Here is a 21,344-nt window from a genome sequence, read left to right as displayed (position 1 = left end):
TGGAAGTGGCCATTTCTCCAAGGAGTCTTGGGTACAAAGACTGATTCTTTGAAAGGTCTAATGAAATAAACAAGACTACATCAAGACTGATCAAGGAGAAAAGTAACAAATACACATATGTACATGTACATGAAAAAACTAAAAGGCAACATACTTGTGATTACAACGAAGATTTTAGAACTGATTACTGGATGCTCTGGTACAAATATATGTTAGAAGGATATCTGGAGGAAAATGCAAATTTTTTAGGAAAATGAAGCTTGCCAAAACCAAGCTCAAAAAGGATAGGAAAATGAAGCAGACCAATTTCCCAAGAAAAACTAAATTATCAAAGACTGTCTCTAAAAGCACCCATCCTGGTATATTTTTCAGTAGAATTCTCCCAAACATCCAAGTAAAGATACATACTGTATATTTTTTATACAAACATATTTAAACATAAATATTGTATACAAACTATTCTAAAACTTTTTAAAGTACAGTATAAGTATAACCTTGATACACAAGCTAGATAAGGATAGTTCAAGAAAGGAAAATAATGGCTGACTTTCATTCTTAAACATAAATGCAGGAAGCCTAAATAAAAATAATAGCAAACTTAATTAAGCAATGTTTACATCATGACCAAGTAGAATTTATCAAAGAATGATGAATCATTTAATATGAGAGAGCATATCAACTGAATTCACCATATTAATACATTAAAGGAAATTAAAATGTCACATATCAGTGCTTCTTATCAATACTGTACTGGAGGTCTTAGCCTGTGCAATAAGATAAGAAAAAGAAGAAGTATATATGCAAAGGAGAAATGCAGATGGTCAACAAGCACCTGAAAAGATGTTCAACATCACTAAACATCAGGAAAATGCAAGTCAAAACCACAATAAGATATCACCTCATACCTATCAGAATGGCTAGCATCAAAAAGAATACAAATAACAAATGTTGGTGAGAATGTGGAGAAAAGGAACCCTTGCACATTGTTGATGGGGATGTAAACTGGTGCAGCTACTGAGGAAAACAGTAAGGAAGTTCCTCAAAAGATAAAAATAAAGCCAGCGCGTGATCCAGCAATTTCACTCCTGGGTATGGACATAATGCTAATTCGAAAGGACACATGCTCCCCAACATTTACAGCAGCACTACTTACAACTGCTAAGATTTGGAACCAACCTATGTATCCGTCAATGGACGAATGGATAGAGAAGATACACACACAGGAATCCTACTCAGCCAAATAAAAGAGTGAAATACCTTGCACGTGCAATCTAAAAAACATAAAAAATAGCAAATACAACAAAAAAGCAGCAGGCTCACAGAGACAGAGAACAAACTAGTGGTTACCGGTGGAGAGAATGAAGAGGGAGGGGCATTAAGTGGTACAAACTATTATGTACAAAGTAAGTTACAAGGACATATTGTACAGCAGAGGGAAGATAGCTAATATGTAATAATAACTATAAATGGAGTACAACCTTTAAAAAATATTTTTAAGTAATTTAGGAACGTTAAAAAAATACAAAATATAAAAGATATAAGAACAAAAAAGAAAGACACAGAACTTTCATGAATATGACATGCTTATCAACAAAGACACCGAAGAGAATCTATAAGCTAATTATAATTAATAAGAAAATACAGTAAAGTAGTTAGATTTGAGACCAGCCCATGAAAATTAATTGCATTCTAATACACTGACCCCCCAAAAAAACTAGAAAATGCAAATAACCAAATAGTAAGATACTTAGAAATAAACATAAGATTTTCATTAAAGATTAAGGAAAAATAAAATAAATGGAGAGATATATATCATGCTATGTCAAACAGACTTACTACAAAGATACTGTTCTATCCAAGTTAATTTATGAACAATGTAATTCCAATTAGAATCTCAAAGTATCTCATGGAACTCGATAAACTGATTTTAGAATTTACACAAAAGAGAAAAAGGCCAAGAATAAACCTAGTGGCAGGATAATGGCTCCACAAAGACGTTCACATCGCAATCCCTAGAACTTGTGACTATGTGGAAAGGGGGGATTAAGTCTGCTGATAAACTGACTCTGAAATAGGGAGATTATCCTGGATTGTCCAGGTAAACTCAGCATAGTCACGCAGCCCTTAGGAACAGAGAAGCAGGAGAACCAGAGAGAGTAAGGCTTGGCCTGATTCTGCTCACTTTGAAGATGGATCCAAGAATGTGAGAGGCCTCCCGAGGCTGGAAGGAGAAAGGCGTGGATTCTCTCCTAGAGCCTCCAGAAAGGAATGCGGTCCTGCCAACGCCTTGATGTTATTCCAGTGAACCCCGTGTCAGGTTTCTTAACTACAGAACTGTTAAAATAATGAATTTATGTTGTTTTAAGCCATTCAGTTTGTTACGGCAGTGATTGGAAACTAATTACAATAGGTGAGATGGTTTGAAAACAACAAAGTAGAAAAACTTATCCTACCAACATAAAGGCTTATTTCAAAAATGCAGAAATTGAGATAGGATTGGACTGGCATTGGGGTAGGAAAGGGACAAAGAGTCTTGAGACAGGCCACACATGCGTGGCAACTTGATAAATAACCTTATGGATCACTGGGGAAAGAATGAAGTACACTATCAAAGATGCTTGGACAACAGGTATTTTAGTAAATTGACTACAAAAACGGCTAGAAATTCCTCTCTGTGTTCATGTTCCCTTATCATGAAACACTAATGCCATCCCACTCAGAGACTTAGCTCCACCTATAATGCAATTTGGCTAATGGGATGTTAGCAAACATAGGCACGCAAAGGCTTTCTCCGTGGAATTTGTCCCCTTTTGCAAACTGCTGCCAAACAAAGAAGCTCAGGGAAGCTTACTGAATGATGAAAGATACATGTGCAGTGAGGATAAGCCTGCCACCCCTGGGGATATGCAGTCAACCTCCAGGGACAGAGTGACCTCGCTAACTAGCAACTGACCACAGATAATGAAGAAGCCCAGCTGAGCCCAGCCTCACAGGATTACAAATTAAATAAGTGGTGGTTGTTTTAAGTCACTGAGTTTTAGAATCATTGATTACACAGCAAAATCTAATTGATATAGACATATTATGCATCATTTGGGGAAAAAATACTGAATTGCTACTTGTCATCATATATAAAAATCAATTTCAGGTAGACCATGAAGCTTAAATACATATATATATAACTTATATATATATATTTATATTTGTAAAACATATATATATAAATACATTTATATATATAAAACCTAGACTTTTAAATAAAAATACAAAAAAAAAATTCCTTACAACTTCAGTTTAGGGAAAGTCTTTCTCAAGCAAGATATGAAGAGTATAAAACATAAAGGAAAGGAATTGTCAGTTGTGGGAATTCCCTGGTGGCCCAGTGGTTAGGAGGTCACACTTCCACGGCAGGGGACATGGGTTCAATCCCTCGTTAGGGAACTAAGACCCCATAAGCAGTGCAACTCGGCCAAAAACAAAGGGAAAAAAAAAAAAACAGAATAATTATCAGTTGTGACCACACACCAAAAAACCCACAAAATTCTGTACATCAAAAGTAACTATGTGCTATGTGCTAAGCCGCTTCAGTCCTGTCTGACTCTTTGCAAACCCATGGAATGTAGCCTGCTTTCTCTGTCCATGGGATGCTCCAGGCAAGAATACCGGAGTGGGCTGCCATATCCTTATCCAAAAGGAACTATAAACAAACTTAAAAGACAAAGAATATCCAGAATATATTTTTAAAAATCTATAAAATAAGAAAAAGATAAACAATAAAGAACAGGACAAAAACCCAAGGATAAATCCAAATACATAACTGTGTCAGGTAGTTAGAATAGGAAAAAGGAGTCCAGAATGGCGGTGGCCAGGAGACAAGGAAGGGAAAAGCCCGCAAAAATAGAACAAAGGAGTGAGGGCCTCAGGTGGAACAACAGCACTCCTGGCTCGCCCAGGTTACATGGGGCAGGCCCGGGGGAGGGAGAGACACATAAACAGAGGAGCCAAGGGGCCGGGGGCCTCTCTCTCGCTCACTCTCTCTTCTCTCTGTGTCCTTTGGGTCGGCATGCCCTCACGCCTCGAGGATGTGTTTTCCCTTATTTTCTAAATAAAACTGAGCTGTAACAAGGAGCTGTAACACTGGTCTGTCCGACAGCTGAGACAAGGTCTGTCTGAGGGCTTTAATGTCCATTGCTTCAAATTTTTGTTGTGACGAGACAGAACCAAGGAAATTACACACTCCCCTGACATCGATGGTGCTGTGACTCGGATGTAACCTGGCTGAAACAACCTTGGCGCGGCCCCTGCAAGGAAGAGGCCAAGCACAGCATGAGCCCAATTCGGCAAAAGCCGCGGCGGAAGCTGAACACACAAAAACCAGCACAGGGGAAGTGACAAGAGGCCCATCGTGCTGGAAACCGGGACAGTGAAAAACGAACTCAGCAGAAAGCTCACGTGGCTCAGTCTCAGGTTCCAGAAGACCTTTGGTTGAGGTAGGAGATCCTCGCTCCTATGGCTGGAGGAACATATGCCTAACAAAATCTTAACTCCTTTACAATCTCTCGTTTCTTGTTTCCTCGAACCTCCTGCAAACAGGCGGGTGGCAGTGGGCGCAACTGAGGGACTCTGGAGAGGCTACTCCTCAGCGTGTCCCAAAGGCTCCACTATCTGCTGAGCCCCAGTAGCTGTTACCCAAGCTGGTGGGGGTTCTTCTGTCCTTAATCTTCTTTGTGCCAAGGTCAGGCCAATGAAAACTGTGAGCACAGGTCAGGTATTTGGCAGATTTTCAGGCAGGCTATGAAGGGGATTCCTCGGCACGTTTATCCCACTGCTTTTCCCTCCTGTCCTTCAGCTCCCTCCCAGGACTTGAGCCCATTCAAATCCCATGATGCCTGGCTTTAAGACCTAACGAAGCTCGGGCTCTGATGTCTCACTGAAAAAATTCAGGGAGAGACACAGCGATAGGTAAGAGGTGGATTTGTTAGGATTCAGAGAGAAGTACTCTTCAGGGTGTGGGCCACTGCAGAGGGCAAATGTTCCTGCCATGGAATGTGGTGTGGCTAGGTTTTGCTGGGTGGATTCATGTGCTAATGAGTGGGAGGATCATCCCAACCACTGGGGAGCCACCCACTCTTCTGTCTTTTGAGAGTGCCTTGGAGCTGTCCTGCCACCTCTGGGTGTGTCATTTGGTTTACAGATTGGGGATTAAGATTCACTTGAATTTGACTTGTCCCCTTGGACCCAATTAATTTTAATTGGTTTATGTTATGCCCTTAAGCTATGTCATCCTTTCAAAAGTTGTGCCTGCCCCCTTCCCCCTGTTTCCTGCTCTTCCTGAGCCCTGTCTAGGCCCACAATGTTGTCTCTACAACCTTCTGGAGGGACAACCAGAAAATAGCAGGCTCTTGGGAGGGAAATACTGTATAATAATCCATTCCTCTAGATATTCAGGCCTTCATCTTCCATGTTTCCTACAACTTATGCAACATCACCATCTCTCAGTGAACCTGCGAGGGTGGGCGACAGGCACACAACGCCTGCTAGAAGTCCACCGGTTAGCCTCCCTTCAAAGGCAACTGGGCTTCCAGGGATAATGTTTGCCACTTTGCGAGTTAGCCCTGCAGGCCGTTTGGGCCCAAACCCTTACCACCCTTCTCCTAAAGTTACAAACATGCTGGTGCTGCTGCTAAGTCGCTTCAGTCGTGCCCAACTCTGTGTGACCCCACAGACAGCAGCCCACCAGGCTCCCCCGTCCCTGGGATTCTCCAGGCAAGAACACTGGAGTGGGTTGCCATTTCCTTCTCCAATGCATGAAAGTGAAAAGTGAAAGTGAAGTCGCTCAGTCGTGTCTGACTCTTAGCAGCCCCATGCACTGCAGCCCACCAGGCTCCTCCATCCGTGGGATTTTCCAGGCAAGAGTACTGGAGTGGGGTGCCATTTGCCTTCCAAACCACGACAAGTCTCCTGAAACAGCTTGCTACAAATGCCATCAACTGGGACATTGGGCAGCACTCTGCCCTTGGGACCCAAGAGCCTCAAGGTCAAGCACCATGCCTTCCCTCACGATGGTTCCACAGGACTGAAGCAGCCCGCTCCAGCCAGCCCACCTATCACAGATAACCATCACAGGGCTGGAGTCAAGGGTGCAACTGGATGTGGCAGGTAGGCCCGAGAATTTCTTGCTTGACCCAGGGGCTACCTACTCTGTCCTGACCTCCCACTCCAGAGCCCTTCTTCCAAACTTGTACCATTTTCGGTGCTACAGGAAAAATAATTACAAAAAGATTCACCTGAGCACTTTGTTGCTGGAATGGACAAATATTTTCCCATCAGTTTCTAGTGGTCCCTGACTGTCCTCCTCTGTTATTGGGAAGAAATCTCTCCCTGCCTTCAAAACCTTGCAGCTATTGCAGTCTTAATGGAAGAAGCTTTAAAACTCTCTTTTGGGGGGAAACTATTTTTACCAGCCACCAAGTGAAACAACTCCTAAATGGGAGAGGCCACTTATGGATGTCTGATCGAAGAATCCTCAGATATCAAGTAATGTTGATGGAAAATCCAGGCCTCACTATATCCCCTTGTGAGGTTCTTAACCCAGCCACCCTCCTGCCTACCCTCGAGGGCTCTCTCCCCTTTCACTCTTGTCTAGAAACCTTGGACCACTGGACAAAACCCTGAGAGGGATTTTCACAAGATCCTGTGACCAATCCTGAGGAAATCTGATAAACTGATGGAAGCAGCTTTGTCTTAGATGGAAAAAGACGAGCCGGGTATGCAGTAGTCTCCAATTTTGAGACCATAGAGGCTAAGCCTTTGCCACCAGGTACTTCAGCCCAGTTAGCTGAGCCCATAGCCCTGACTTGAGCTTTAGAGCTGGGAAAAGGAAAAAGAATAGCCATTTACACTGATTCCAAGTATGCCTTTCTGGTGCTACATGCGCAGGATGCTACTTGGAAAGAAAGGGGCCACTTGACCACCCGAGGGTCCCCAATCAGATATGGTGATCAAATTGTTAGGCTCTTGGAGGCAGTCCATCTGCCCCCTGAGGTTTCAGTCTCCCACTGTAAAGGACACCACAAAGGGAGCAAGAAGTGGCACGAGGGAACCAAGCTGGCGATCAGGCAGCTAAGAGAGCAGCACTACAGAACCATGACCTAATAGCGGGTTGCCACCTTAGGTCCACAGACTAATTTGCCAGAAACTCCTTCATATACTGAAAGTGAGACTCTTAAAGCTAAGAGTGAGGGCTTTCCAGAAGACCATATGGGGTGGTTCCAAAAGGAGGGGCTCCTTTTTCCGCCTGGGAACCTCCTGTGGAGGTTGGTTAACTCCTTACATGTCACCACACATATAGGGGAGAAGGCCCTCCAAAGATGACTAGAAAAGTTCTTCAGAGGAACAGACCTCCAAATGACTGTTAGAAAAGTGGTCCCCTCTTGTCCCACTTGCCAATCAAACAGCCCCAAGGAGCTCGAAGACCCCAGCTAGCCCAGCCTGTCCAACGATGTGGGACCTACCCAGGAGAGGACTGGCAGATGGACTTCACCCAGATGCCAGCTTCTCAAGGGTATAAATACCTATTAGTCATGATAGATACATTCACAGGATGGATCGAAGGCTTTCCCACTCAGACTGAGAAGGCTGAGGAGGTGGTAAAAACCACTCCATGAAATCATTCCTAGATTTGGTCTGCTCGGGCCATTACAAAGTGACAGTTCAGTTCAGTAGCTCAGTCATGTCCGACTCTTTGTGACCCCATGAACCACAACATGCCAGGCCTCCCTGTCCTTCACCAACTCCTGGAGTCCACGCAAACCCATGTCCATTGAGTCGGTGATGCCATCCAACCATCTCATCCTCTGTTACCCGCTTCTCCTCCCGCCTTCAATCTTTCCCATCATCAGGATCTTTTCAAATGAGTCAGCTCTTTACATCAGGCGGCCAATGTACTGGAGTTTCAGCTTCAACATCAGTCCTTCCAATGAACACCCAGGACTGATCTCCTTTAGGATGGACTGCTTGGATCTCCTTGTAGTCCAAGGGACTTTCAAGAGTCTTCTCCAACACCCCAGTTCAAAACCATAAATTCTTTGGCGCTCAGCTTTCTTTATAGTCCAACTCTCACATCCGTACATGACAAAGTGACAATGGGACATCAGTTACTTCAAAGGTCTCTAAAGCATTGGTCAGTACGTGTTATCTCTATTGTGCCTGAAGGCCTCAGTCTTCAGGAAAAGTAGAAAAAGCCAACCAATTCTTAAAATCAACGATAAAAAAGATAACCCAGGAGACTTCCCTGGGATGAAAGGAGGCTCTCCTCCACACCCGTATTGCCCCTAAGGAACAAGCTGGTCTTAGTCCTTATGAGATGTTACATGGGAGACCTTTTGTTTATGTCAATGACCTCTTCCTTGATCTATAGGCTCAGACCCTCCAGTCTTATACCATGGCCACTGGTCAATTCCAACAGGATATATGCTTGTAGGGTGTCAACCAGGACCCAAAAGATTCCAAGGAGTCACCACTATATGCTCCAGGGACTCAAGTCCTAATTAAAGTCTGGAAAGATGGGTCCCCAAAGGCTCAACTCCAGCCCACATGGAAGGGCCCCTACCTTGTAATACTTTCTACCCCCACAGCAGTCAAGGCAGCAGGACACGACTCCTGAATTCACTACTCACGAGTCAAGCCGTGGAAGAAGACAGAAGAGGACACTCAATACACCTGTGAGCCCCTGGGAGATCTCGGATGCCTATTCAGGACTACAGATGAGTGCCATTCTGATGAACACCCCCAAAATCAATACACCTGTGAGCCCCTGGGAGATCTCAGATGCCTATTCAGGACTGCAAATGAGCACCATTCTAATGAACACCCCCAAAATCTGGTTTCTGGGGAGAACATTTCTTCGGACAGCTCTAAAGAGCCAACATAGCTTGGCAGCGGTTGTACTCCAAAACAAACAGGAGCTAGATCTTCTGATCCCTGAACAAGGAAGGACTTGAGCCACCCTGGCGATGGGAATTTGGAGTTGGCTAATGCTCCTGCTAGTCCTTGTTATGCCATATTGATGCTGCTTATGATTGCTCCATGTATTATCAATTGTCGAACCCATTTTGTCTCTGCCCAGGTCAACAAGCTACATATGCAGTGCCAGCTCAACAAGTACATATAAAACCACAGCCGACCACAGAAAATATCACCCTCCCTTAGATGGACACTGCTGTAAGGACTCTCAGGCCTGACACTAGCAAGCGGGGGAGGCCCAAGGCCCCTCACTGTCCCAGTTCAGCAGGAAGTAGCCAGAAAGACCTTGACGCCCCTGTTTCCAAAGAATTGGGCCTCCCATCTCTTGAGGGGGGACTGTTAGGCAGTTAGAATAGGAAAAAGGAGTCCAGAATGGTGGTGGCTAAGAGACAAGGAAAGGGAAAGCCTGCGAAAATAGAACAAAGGAAGGTCCAACGACCAGAGTGAGGACTTCGGGGAGAAGAAACGGCACCCCTGGCTCGCCCAGTTTACATAGGGCAGGCCCGGGGGAGGAGAAGACATGAAAAGAGGAGCCAAAGGGCCGGGGGCCTCTCTCCCGTGGGCAGGCGCTCTCTCTCTCTCTCTCTCTCTCTCTCTCTCTCTCTTCTCTTCACGTCTTTTAGGTCGGCATACCCTCACACCTCAAGGATGTATTTCCCTTTACTTTCTAAATAAAACTGAGCTGTAACATGGAGCTGTAACACTGTACGAGAGCTGTGACACGCTGAGGGCTTTAACATCCATTGCTTCAAATTTTTGTTGTGATGAGACAGAACCAAGGAAATCACACACTCCCTTGACAGGATGCTCCAGGCAAGAATACTGGAGAGGGTTGCCATATCCTTATCCAAAAGTAACTATAAGCAAAGTTAAAAGACAAAGAATAAGTATCCAGAATATATAAAAACATCTATAAATAATAAGAAAAAGATAATCAATAAAGAACAGGACAAAAGATATAAACAGGCGAATCACAGAAGAAAATCCAAGGATAAATCCAAATATACAGCTATGTAATCTATATCTCTGTGTGTGTGTGTGTTTTAGTTGCTTAGTTGTGTCCAACTCTATGCAACCCCATAGACTGTAGCCCACCAGGCCCCTCCGTCCATGGGATTCTCCAGGCAACAGTGGGTTGCCATTTCCTTTTCCAAAAGGAACTATAGAAAGAAAGAAACTGAAGTCGCTCAGTCGTGTCCGACTCTTTACGACCACATGGACTAGCCTACCAGGCTCCTCCATCCATGGAATTTTCCAGGCAAGAGTACTGGAGTGGGAATCTATACCTAGATATCTTCATTAGCAGTCAGGGGAATGGAAATGAAAATCCATTTCACAACTATAAAATTGGAAAGAAAAATTTTTAATTCCACAATTGAGGATGCAGAGAAAGGGGAGTTCTTATACATAGAAGTCAAGGGTATAAATTGGTACAGGAAGTTTAGAGACCAATTTTTCTAGTAAAACTGATGATGACCTGCCCAAGTTAAAGCAGTCATCTAGCTAGACGTTGAGCAGAGAGTGGGGACCACGGGTCACATGGCAGGAAACCACACATCTTGTAAACAATGGGGGGTCCTTGGGCAGACATAGAAAAGCAGGAACCTCCAGACTAACAGGAAACTACATATGTTGGGGGTGATAAGCGGCCTGGAGGCAGACAAAGAAAGATGGGAAAAGGCAAGAATCACCAGTGTCTGAATGTAACCTTCTGTTTACTATGCCCTCATTACAGTAAAACTGGCCTTGCAAATAAGATATTCCCATCATGCACCAATGCCATGACATTTCTGACTAAGGTTAAATAAGGACAGAAATCCCTCCTCCCTAGGGAAGGCAGAGCTTGGAAGAAAATCAGGGAATATGACGATCCCCAAACCCCTGTCTCCCCAATGAATATTCTACCCCTTCATTTCTACACTCCACAAACCACCCTGCCAAAGAAACTCAGTGCAGTTACTCACCTGAGACTGCCTACTCTTGCCTTGAGAGCATCCTTTCCCTTAAATAAATCCTCACTTTGCTTTCATGACCTCCCTAGCTCATCTCTGAATTCCTTCTGCAATGAAACAAGAACCTACCTTCTGATAACACCGATAGATACATACGCATAAAAGTTCATTCATACGCACAAGGAGACATGCAAGAACGTTCAGGGAAAAATGCTTATAACACCAAAAAGCTCAAAACAACCCAAATGCCGCTGCCAAAAGAATGGACGTGTGGGAATGAAAAACCCTGAAGTCAAGGTGGTGGTCACCACTACGGCACAGGGCGGCAGAGGTGATGGGGGAGGGAAACACAGGGGACTTTGTTCTGTTTGTAATGTATTTCTTAAACTAGCGCTGGGTACCTGGGTGTCTATTAATCTCTGTTCTTATTCATGCGTCTGAAAGATGTCACAAATGACATTAAGTATATATATATATAAAAGATATAAAATAAAAAATATAAATTATAAATGTACAAAAAAGAAAGTGAATAAAACAATACATCACAGCTAAGCTCTAAACAGAAACTCAAAGGTCATGAGGCAGATAAAAGTTTAAAGACTTGCGTTCCTCATCATGAAGATGTCCCTCACCTCGGGTTATACCTCAGTTCAACTCCAAACCCTAGGAATCATTCAGAGTTTACTCTGGAGCTGACACAGACTAGATTAGAAGCAAAAGAATACAATACAGGGGCTTCCCTGGTGGTCCGGGGGCTAAGACTCTATGCTCCCAGTGCAGAGCGCCTGGGTTCCACCCCTGGTCAGGGAACGAAACCCCACATGCCACAGGAAGATCAAAGACCCCATGCAGCGCAACTAAGACCTGGCACAGTCAAACGAATAAATGAAATAGAAGTTTTAAAAAATACAATACAATATCAAAAGCTCAAGGAAGGGGCTCAAATGAAGGCTGGTGGTAAAACAGAAGAAGCAAATGAAAACAGAAAACATTTAAACACTGATAACCATGTTTCATAGGTGATGGCTGCTGAACCCCTAGCCCACTGACCACTCCCAACTGTGGAGTTCTAGCTGTAAGGCCAGACCCCGGGGGCAATGATGGGCCGCCCCTCCTCTCCTTCCCGCCAGCAGGGTAAGTCCCTAACGGAAGAAGCCTCCCAGATCCCAGGGGACCAATGACAGCACACTTCACCAGCTAAAGCCGCCCCACCCCAGCCACGTAGAAGGACCTGTCAACCCACGATGCCTCGGCTTGGCGACCTATCTGAACCCCCGTCCATCTAGCCTGACCATCCCTCGCAACGAATGCATAAAAACCACCCCCAACAAGGTCCGGGTGCAGACTTCCTCGACCTGCCTCGTTTGGGTCCGGGAATCCCGCCCGGGAGCGCTTTGCCATTATAAAGCCTGTTAGCCACTTTTTTGGTGTTTTGGTCATCTTTTTACCTAACATTTGGCACCCAACGTGGGGCTCGAGGCGAGGGCCCATCCCGCAATGAGCGGGATTTGCGGCCCTCTCGGGTCTGGCCCGCGCTGGACCAGGTCACCCCGTCACCCCTCCAGGACTATTCGACCGTCTGGCAGGATAAGGGGTAAGTTCCATCAGTTGGGCTCTGGGGGGCATTGCTCCCGTGGCGATTATGCCTAGGGTGTCTGGACCCCTCCTCTGCAGGCCAGGCCTGCTATTCCTCGGCACCAGTCAACTCGGAGACGTCTGTCTTGGCTGAGTGGCCCTCTCCTCGCTGGGTTGACGGCCCATTCGGGGACGCCTGACTGGACCACTCCCAGCCTCACCAACGATTGGTCCAGGACCTTCGTTTCATAGTCGCCATGGGGACATCTGCCTCCAGGGCTGACCAACCTTGGTCTACATCACTAAAATGTTTACTCGCCAACCTCAGAACTCTACATATCTCCGGAGAAATTCGTTCCAAATGCTTAACCTTCCTTTGTTCTGAGGCATGGCCCCAATATTCTTTAGATAACAGCTCACAATGGCCACCAACTGGAACTTTCGATTTTAACATCCTCTGTGACTTAGATAATTACTGCCGGAGGACGGGAAAATGGTCTGAGGTACCCTACATACAGGCTTTCTGGCTGTTGCGCTCCCGTCCCACCCTATATACCCACTGTTCCCCTTCTGAAATTCTTCTAACTATCCCCCTTGCCAACTTCTCCCATGTCTTCCCCTCCTCCACCACCCTCACAGCCCAGCCCTCCTGTGACAAAGTCGCCTCTATATCCACCTCTCCCTTCATGCCTGGCTTCACCGACCTCTCCCACACCAACCCCCCCTCTATTGCCCTTGCCAACTTCTCCCATGTCTTCCCCTCCCCCAGTGTCCTCACAGCCCAGCCCTCCTGTGACTACGCCTCTCGCCGTTCCCTTGGCTCCACCTCAATATCCACCCCTTCCTCCATGCCCACCCCTTTCTGGCTCACCAGTCAGCTCACACACAAGGTCACAGACCGCTCCCAATCTGCCGCCAGCTCTCCTGCTTCCTCTCCGCCAGGTGGCCGGCCCAGAGGGTCTCGCCCATGTCTACATACCCTTATCACCCCAAGACCTTGCCCATATCGAACAGCGGCTAGGCTCCTACTCGGCCAACCCCTCCAACTACATCAAAAACTACCCAGCTGTCTCGGTCTTACGCCCTCACCTGGCAAGACATATTTGTCATCCTGGGGTCCACTACTACCCCAGAGAAAAGAAGGGCCATTTGGGCTGCAGCAAGAGTGGTAGCAGACTGGAGACATCTAGCCAACCCAGCAGACCCAGCCTGGTCACCCGGAGCGGCTGCTATTCCAGACGCAGACCCAGACTGGGACTATTAGGAGAGACAGAGAGGAAGAGCCAACACTCAGTACATGGTAAAATGCCTATTGGAGGAAATAGAAACCACCTCCCTCAAGGTGGTAAACTGACTTAAGCTAGATGAAATAACCCAGGGCCCCGATGAAAACCCAACAGCCTTTCTTAACAGGCCAACAGAGGCTCTCACCACCTATACCCGAATTGCCCCAGATTCTCTGGCGGGGGTTACTACCCTAGCCAACCATTTTATATCCCAATCAGCTTCAGACATTAAAAAAAAAAACAACTCTCCAAGGCTGAGGATGGGCCTCAGACCCTCCTCCGAGACCTGGTAAAAATGGCCTTTAAGGTTTATAACGCCCGAGAGGAAGCCACTGAAGCCAGCCACAAGGCAAGGCTTAAACAAAAAGCCGAACTCCAGGCCGACCTCCTTGAGAGACACACCCAGGCACTGGTAGCAGCCCTGCGGCCAGCCACGGACAGAAGGTTGGTTCCCAGAAGCCACCGCCAGAAGCCTGCTTCAGATGCGGTCATGAGGGCCACTGGGCCCACCAATGCCCAAACCCCGGCTCCCGACAAAGCCTTGCCCTCATTACAAACAGCTGGGACATTGGGCGACTGATTGTCCCCGGGCGACTCAGGCCCCGGCCTTACTGGGCCGAGGTCTGGGCTCCCAAAAGGACATTTCCTCCCCACACCCCACCTTGGAACTTCTCTCCTTTGATGAAGATTGATGGCGCCCAGACTCGGGGACCCCCATAACCCAAGCCAAGCCCAGGGTAATGCTTCAAGTGGTGGGTGAGTCTATCAATTTCTTGACGGATACGGGGGCTATTTACTCAGTCCTTCCCTCCTTCGGGGACACCTTGCATCCTTCCCAGGTCTCGATGGTGGGTATAGATGGCATGTCTTCACGACCCTTGCAGACTGGGCCACAGCCCTGTCAGCTTGACCACTTCTTGTTCACACACTCTTTTCTGATAATCCCTTCATGCCCCCCTCCCCTGCTGGGGCGGGACATTTTAGCTAAGCTTAGGGCCTCCATTCACCTACCTCTCTCACTTTCCCAGTCTCTCACCTCGCCCCTACTCTTCCTCTGCTCCCCTGAGGCTCCAGTTGTCAACCCTACCATCTGGGACACTGAAATCCCTCTGGTAGCAACCCATCACACCCTCGTCCTGATTAAACTACATGATCCTTCCCACTTCCCAAGCCGCCCTCAATTCCCCATCTCTCAGACTCACCTACACAGTCTTAAACCAATCATAGACCGTCTCTTAGGCCAGGGCCTCCTAGTCCCCACGGCCTCGCCCTGCAATACCCCCATTGTCCCAGTATGGAAAGCTTCTGGCGGCTACTGACAGGTCCAGGACCTTCGACTGATAAACGAGGCCATGATCCCTGCCCATCCGATTGTCCCCAATCCTTATACCTGCTTTCTGACATCCCTAGCAGTACGACTCACTTTACTGTCGTAGACCTCAAAGATGCCTTTTTCACTATTCCCTGACACCCAGACCACCAATTCCTCTTTGCTTTTACATGGACGGACCCAGAAACCCGACAGTCCTCCCAGCTAACATGGACAGTCCTCCCCCAAGGGTTTAGAGACAGCCCCCATTTTTCTGGCCAGGCTCTGGCCCAGGATCTGGCTACGTGCCCTTTGGCCCCTAGTGTCCTCTTACAGTATATGGATGACCTTCTGCTCTGCAGCCCCTCACAAGCTCTCTCTCAGACACATACCACTATTCTTCTTAATTTCCTTAGCTCTACAGGATACTGAACATCTCAACAAAAGGCCCAACTCACCCAGACTTCTGTGACTTACCTAGGTCTAAAGATTACCCTAACAACCAAGGCTCTAACTACTGACAGACTCAGCCTTCTCTGAGACCTCTGCCTCCCTTTTACTGGAGAACAAATCTTGTCCTTTTTGGGGTTAACAGGATTCTTCCGGCACTGGGTCCCCAACTATGCTTCACTGGCTAAACCCCTCTACACATCTGCAAAAGACACCCCTATTGGACCGCTCTCTTCAGAAACAGAGGTCCAAAAGGCTTTCTACAACCTCTGCTCAGCTTTGCTGTCCTCTTCCCTGCCCTTCCTGCCCAATCCCAACCTCCCCTATCACCTGTACAGTGATGGAAAAGGGGGCATAGCCTTTTGAGCCCTCATACACCCTGCGGGACCTAAAATGCTGCCAGTGGCATTTATCTCCAAACAGTTAGACCCCACCGCCCAGGGATGGTTCCCCTGCCTACGTGCCCTGGCAGCAGCAGCTTCTCTGGCTCCAGCAATTCACCATTACTTAGACACCCGTGCCTCCCGCCAGTGAGTGACATGCCCTGTCCAATGCTTGACTGGCCTCATCCGCTGTGGCCGTTGCCAGTCACAACTTTGGCTATACTCTTCGCCATTGGACTGGCTGTCATGGCCCCCCCAGGACTGGCCGCCCACACTCCGACTTTCACTGGCCCTTACTTACCTTATCATCTGGTCACTACTCCTGGGGTGCTATTCCTTCGGAATGGCCTGACCTGGCCATATGTCTCTGGCCTGCCTTGAGGACTTTATCTTGACCCTACTACAAGACTTCTGTCTGGCTACCCCAATTATCGACTGTGACTCTTTCATCCAGGCAATTTCTGATCTGCAGTTACAGGAGAACTTCCTCCTTTTCACAAAAGCTCAAATTGATTTTTTCTCCTTTATCACTCTCCTCCTAATATCATAGCTAAACGTGCATTTGTCACTATTCCTCCAGGCCGAGATAACACGGGTGGGACAACCTACACCCTGTCCCCGGGGCTGCACCAAACGAGACCACAAAGAAAAAAAAAAAAAAAAAACTGGGTTCACAGCCTACACTTATGTCCACCGAGACTGTTATGTCTCACCTGCCCAGCCATGCTCCCATGGGGGTAAATGGTATTGGACGGCCAAGAGCCTTGGGACTGCCAAATCAAACTCAGCCTCTAACTGCTATAAAGCTAGAGACAAAGACCTCTGTTTCACCATACAAACCCACTATGGAATGACAGATGGAAAGGGGGCCCAAGATCAGAGACAAAAACAAATCCAACATAAGCTCCAACAGGACCTCATAAAGTTGACAACTAAAGCCTCTAATCCACACCATGAGCCCAATAAACTCCTACCCTGAGTTGTACATACAGCAAGGTTAAAAATGCGGAGTCAACTCAACATCCATCTGTATTAACTTTTATCAATATCAGGTTCCTTCCTGCAAGAGTCTTATTTTTTGTACATTATCTTCTGGCCCAGAAGCCTGTTGACATTTTATGACCCCTTTTTGATAAAGGTTGGTCAGCCAGAACAATAATTTTCCCTTAAAGTGTTTCTTCTTATATTCCCAGCCTGCATCACCCTTAAAGTACAGAGTTACATTCTTATGGAGCAAAAATTCAGTGGGTTATAGCAAAGAAAGAACTTATTAACTCAAAGTCTAATGTTGCTAATGCTAAGGCTGCTGCTTGTTTTTTCTACATCCTGACTATATGCACTCCCAGGAACACAATGGATAAGGGATGTGAGAACTTGGCAGCAAGCATTGGCTCAACAATGTTGCAAGAGTCTGGATAAACCTGCCAAGTAAGCTAGAATGCTAACAGGGGGTTTGAAACACTCTCTTCATGCCCAGGAGATTTATCAACTAGAGGCCTAAGTTAACTCTTTCCAGAGAAAGGTGGTCGGGGACAGCCCCCTGTTAATGTCAGAAGAGTTGATGAAAGGCATAAAATAGTAAGACAGATTCTGGTTTTGGGGTAGATGCTTGAGCAGGTCCAGGGAGTCCATCAAGTCCTGAGGCCTTGCTTATCAGGACTCTTCTTGCATGACCTTGTCATGGGTGGGATCTCCCGTGCTGGCTCCCGGCATCTCCCCCTTTTTTATTTTTTAAGACAGCCAGATGTAATTCAGTCGCAAGCTTCTGAGTGCTCTGTCAAAGAGTTCTAACAATACAAGGAAGAATAATTATGAAAAGCAGAATTAGAGCGGCCACAGCAGCATAGCTAAAAATAGTAGAATGTTTTTTCCTAAAATAAAGTTAGAGAATGTATGGAAAAAAATCACTTGCGGCAGCAAAATCTAATCGGGAGTGTTCCATGGGCTCTGTCTTCCCTTGAGACCCCGACTGTTCCTCGCCCAACTGATCACCCCAAAAACAGATAGAGGCCCAAAATCTCACTCAAAATGCCACTGAAATAACCTGGCCAATGGGGCCCTTGACCACCGAGGTTACTGTACCTCCCAGCCAATGCCTCTTGTGTCCTGGCCAACGACACCTCATTAACCACAGTGACCTGTGATGGCTCGAACAAGACCCCCTTTCCCTAAACCCTCCAGTATGCAGAAAACCCGGGATATTCTTTCTCTGCAATCAAACCACGTTATTACAATGCTTCCTGCCCAACTGGACTCAGCCTTACACCCCAATCTTCCTTACTCCCTACCTGGCCATTCTGACACCCCAGGCAATGGAGGACCAAACCCAGTCAATCCACCCCCGGAGGGCACTAGCTGCAGTTCCCCTGCTCTTCGGGGGAGGTTTATTCACAGCCTTAGGACTGGGGGCGGGAGGATTGGGATCAGCCACGCACTTCTACTATAAGCTGTCTGCAGACCTCAGTCGAGACCTGGCCAAGGTGGCAGATTCCCTAATGGCATTACAAACCCAGATAACCTCTCTGGCAGCAGTGGCTCCCCAAAATTGGAGGACCCTAGACCTGCTAACGGCTGAAAAAGGGGAAACCTGTCAATTCCTAAGGGAAGACTGTTGTTTTTTTTCGTTAATGCCTTGGGGATAGTTCAGAACAAGGTCCGAGAGCTGAGAGAGAGCATCAGACTTGGATAGGCTGAGTCAGATGGTTTTGATTTCTCGGGATGGTGGAGGTCGTCTTGGGCAAAATGGCTTCTCCCACTTCTCAGACCCCTCACAGCCTTGCTCCTCATCCCATCGATAAGACCTTGTGTTTTTCAGATCATTCTCAGGAGGGTCACGGAGCTGACTCAGACAGCTACTGGACAGATGTTGATGGTAGCCGCATACTCCAAGCTCCCGTCCAGAGACCCTGAGGCCCCCTAAAGGTCACTGGGATCCGGCCACGACCCTCAGCCCCAGCGATGCCCCAGTTCAGCAGGAAGTAGCCAGAATCGATAACGGCACCCCTTATCCTATCAAAAGGGTCAAAATGTAAGGCCAGACCCTGGGGGCCATGATGGGCCGCCCCTCCCCTCCCTCCCACTGGCGGGGGAAGTCCCTAACAGAAGGAGCCTCCCAGATCCTGGGGACCAATGACAGCACACTTCACCAGCTAAAGCCGCCCCACCCCAGCCACGTAGAAGGACCTGTCAGCCCACAAAGCCTCGGCCTGGCGACCTATCCGAACCCCCGTCCATCTAGCCTGACCATCCCTCACAACGAACGTATAAAAACCACCCCCAACACGGTCTGGGGGTGGACTTCCTCAACCTGCCTCGTTTGGGTCCGGGAACCCCGCCTGGGAGCGCTTCGCCATTAACAAGCCTGTTAGCCACTCTTTCGGTGGCTGACACTAGCATATGGACACATTCTACATTATGACTTCTAAGCCATTTTAAATAAGTCACTTATGTCCTCACAGCATGACCTATAGTTGTCACCATTTCTGGTGCATTTTCCAAAAAATAGAAACCTAATCAGTGACCTAATAATTGCTGATGTCAAACCCCATATTTGTTTAAAAAGACAAAACAAAAAAAGCACACAGCGGATGAAAACAAAGCTAAAACAGAAACAAAGCTCCTTCAGTTTCTGTCCCCAGAGTGCTTCCACTCCAGTTCTGGGTCTTGCTGAGTCTCATGGGCAATAAAAAGCAAAGCAAAGATGAAGAGCCTGCAGACCAAGGGCAGGGATCCAACCATTCTCTAGGTCACACAGTAACTGGGAAAAACTCCCAGTCCCTGTCTGCCAGTAACAGCCATTAAATCTGGCCCTCCTGGTTCAATAATGAAGTTGCTTCTCACTGGCTTCACTTCAGACCTATTCTGAGATTCGAAACAGTTCAGAAGCTAAATGAGAAGCAAACAAAATTAATTTAACCTGCTTTATTCAAAGAATCATTTGCTGTACAGTTTTCCAGTTTGGTTTAGAAAATAGTGTGCTACATAGACTTCCTTTTGGGCTCTTATTGCTTTTGTTTGTATTTAAGATACTCAGTTCCAGTTTTCACCTCTGTTTCAGTCAATTTTATTTTATTTTCAGCCATTCTATAATGCATCATAAATAATCCCAATTCATTTCTTCACACAATAACCAAACACTCCACATTTTGATAAAATATGCCTACGAGAATATTTCTTACAGGTTCAGCTAGTGTTATGCTTTCAAATAATCACATGGATTTTCAGTGTCCTTGTTAGTTTACTGAAGTTAAAACACAATATCATAATTCTGGGGCCTAAGAAGTTACTGGGCTTCCCTGGTGGTTAGGTGGTAAAGAAGCCACCTGCAATGTAGGATCTTAGGTCTAGAACTCACAAATAGAGTAACCAGTATGAAAACTCTTTGATGACTGACCCTCCTCTTTGCAGAGCATGTTATCATTACTCCAGCCTTTTCTTTTAAAAAACAAACAAACTAGACTTACGCCTCCTTTGGCCTCATTCCACCAATAAACAAGGCAAAACAAACAAAATTTCAATAAAATATCCAACCAATAAAATTCGATGCCTACCACCAATTTAAATAATAAAGAACGTGGTTAATGCTTACAGTGTCTGCATAAAGGCCTTGGATAAGTTACTAAAGAGTCCTGGAATCCACTCACTGCCATTGGATTGAAGGCAGTTGCTCCAAGTGCCTGCAAATCTTGGAGGGAGAATCTCAGTACTTCTGCTGAATCATCAGACCCAAGTTCACCATGGAATGTTACGCCCTGTACTCAAAGGTGTAAAGGTGAAACAGGTTTCAACAGTCTCATCGACTTCTCCCCCAGCTAAAGGGCAGAGTCTAGTCAGTTGAGAATTTATCCTTTTGCACAATGTTAACCTGAATTCAAGGGATTTGTTCCAATTCATAGCTCAGTTTTCACACCATATACTGAGTGATTCTGTCAGTGATTCTTTTGGGACACCAGTGAACCCAAGTCCCCATGAACTGACTAACCACCACCTACACATTCTGTGCTATTAATGTCAAACTAGCCTTGAACCCATAAATCCAAATTAAGCATCAGTATTTGATAACAGGCAAGCACACATTTAATTATTAACTCGTGCGTCCAGCATGAGTATGGAGTTGGTGCTTCTCAAGTCAGGCTGCAAATCAAATTTAGATAGCAGCTTTTAAAAAAACACAGGTGCCTAATTTGTCCTAAGATGCTGATTCAGAAGATGTGGGGTAGGCCCAAGCAACTGTATATTTTAAAAATTTTCCAGGAACTTCCCTGGTGGTCCAGTGCTTAAGACTACTTCCTGGTTGGTGAACTAAGATGCCACATGCTTGACTGTGTGCTATGTCACTTCAGTTGTGTCCGACTCTTTGTGACCC

At 46.4% G+C, this 21,344-nt stretch overlaps 1 protein-coding gene across 3 annotated transcripts in view; it reads right to left on the bottom strand.

Moving 5' to 3' along the window:
- Positions 1-21,344, bottom strand: part of BTD (biotinidase) — a 59,814-nt gene that overhangs the window by 35,887 nt on the left and 2,583 nt on the right. The window contains exon 1 of one of the 3 annotated variants that reach the window (XM_013967221.2): positions 20,568-20,649. The exons of the other annotated variants lie outside the window; for them this stretch is intronic. Coding sequence (XP_013822675.2) covers positions 20,568-20,578 — 11 coding nt within the window. The 5' untranslated portion in view covers positions 20,579-20,649. Of the gene's footprint in view, positions 1-20,567; positions 20,650-21,344 lie in introns of those variants that run through there. 3 annotated transcript variants of the gene reach the window in all.

Source organism: Capra hircus, chromosome 1, assembly GCF_001704415.2.
Source record: "Capra hircus breed San Clemente chromosome 1, ASM170441v1, whole genome shotgun sequence".
NCBI classification, from domain to species: Eukaryota; Metazoa; Chordata; class Mammalia; order Artiodactyla; family Bovidae; genus Capra; species Capra hircus.
This window is presented reverse-complemented; position numbering and strand designations above follow the sequence as displayed.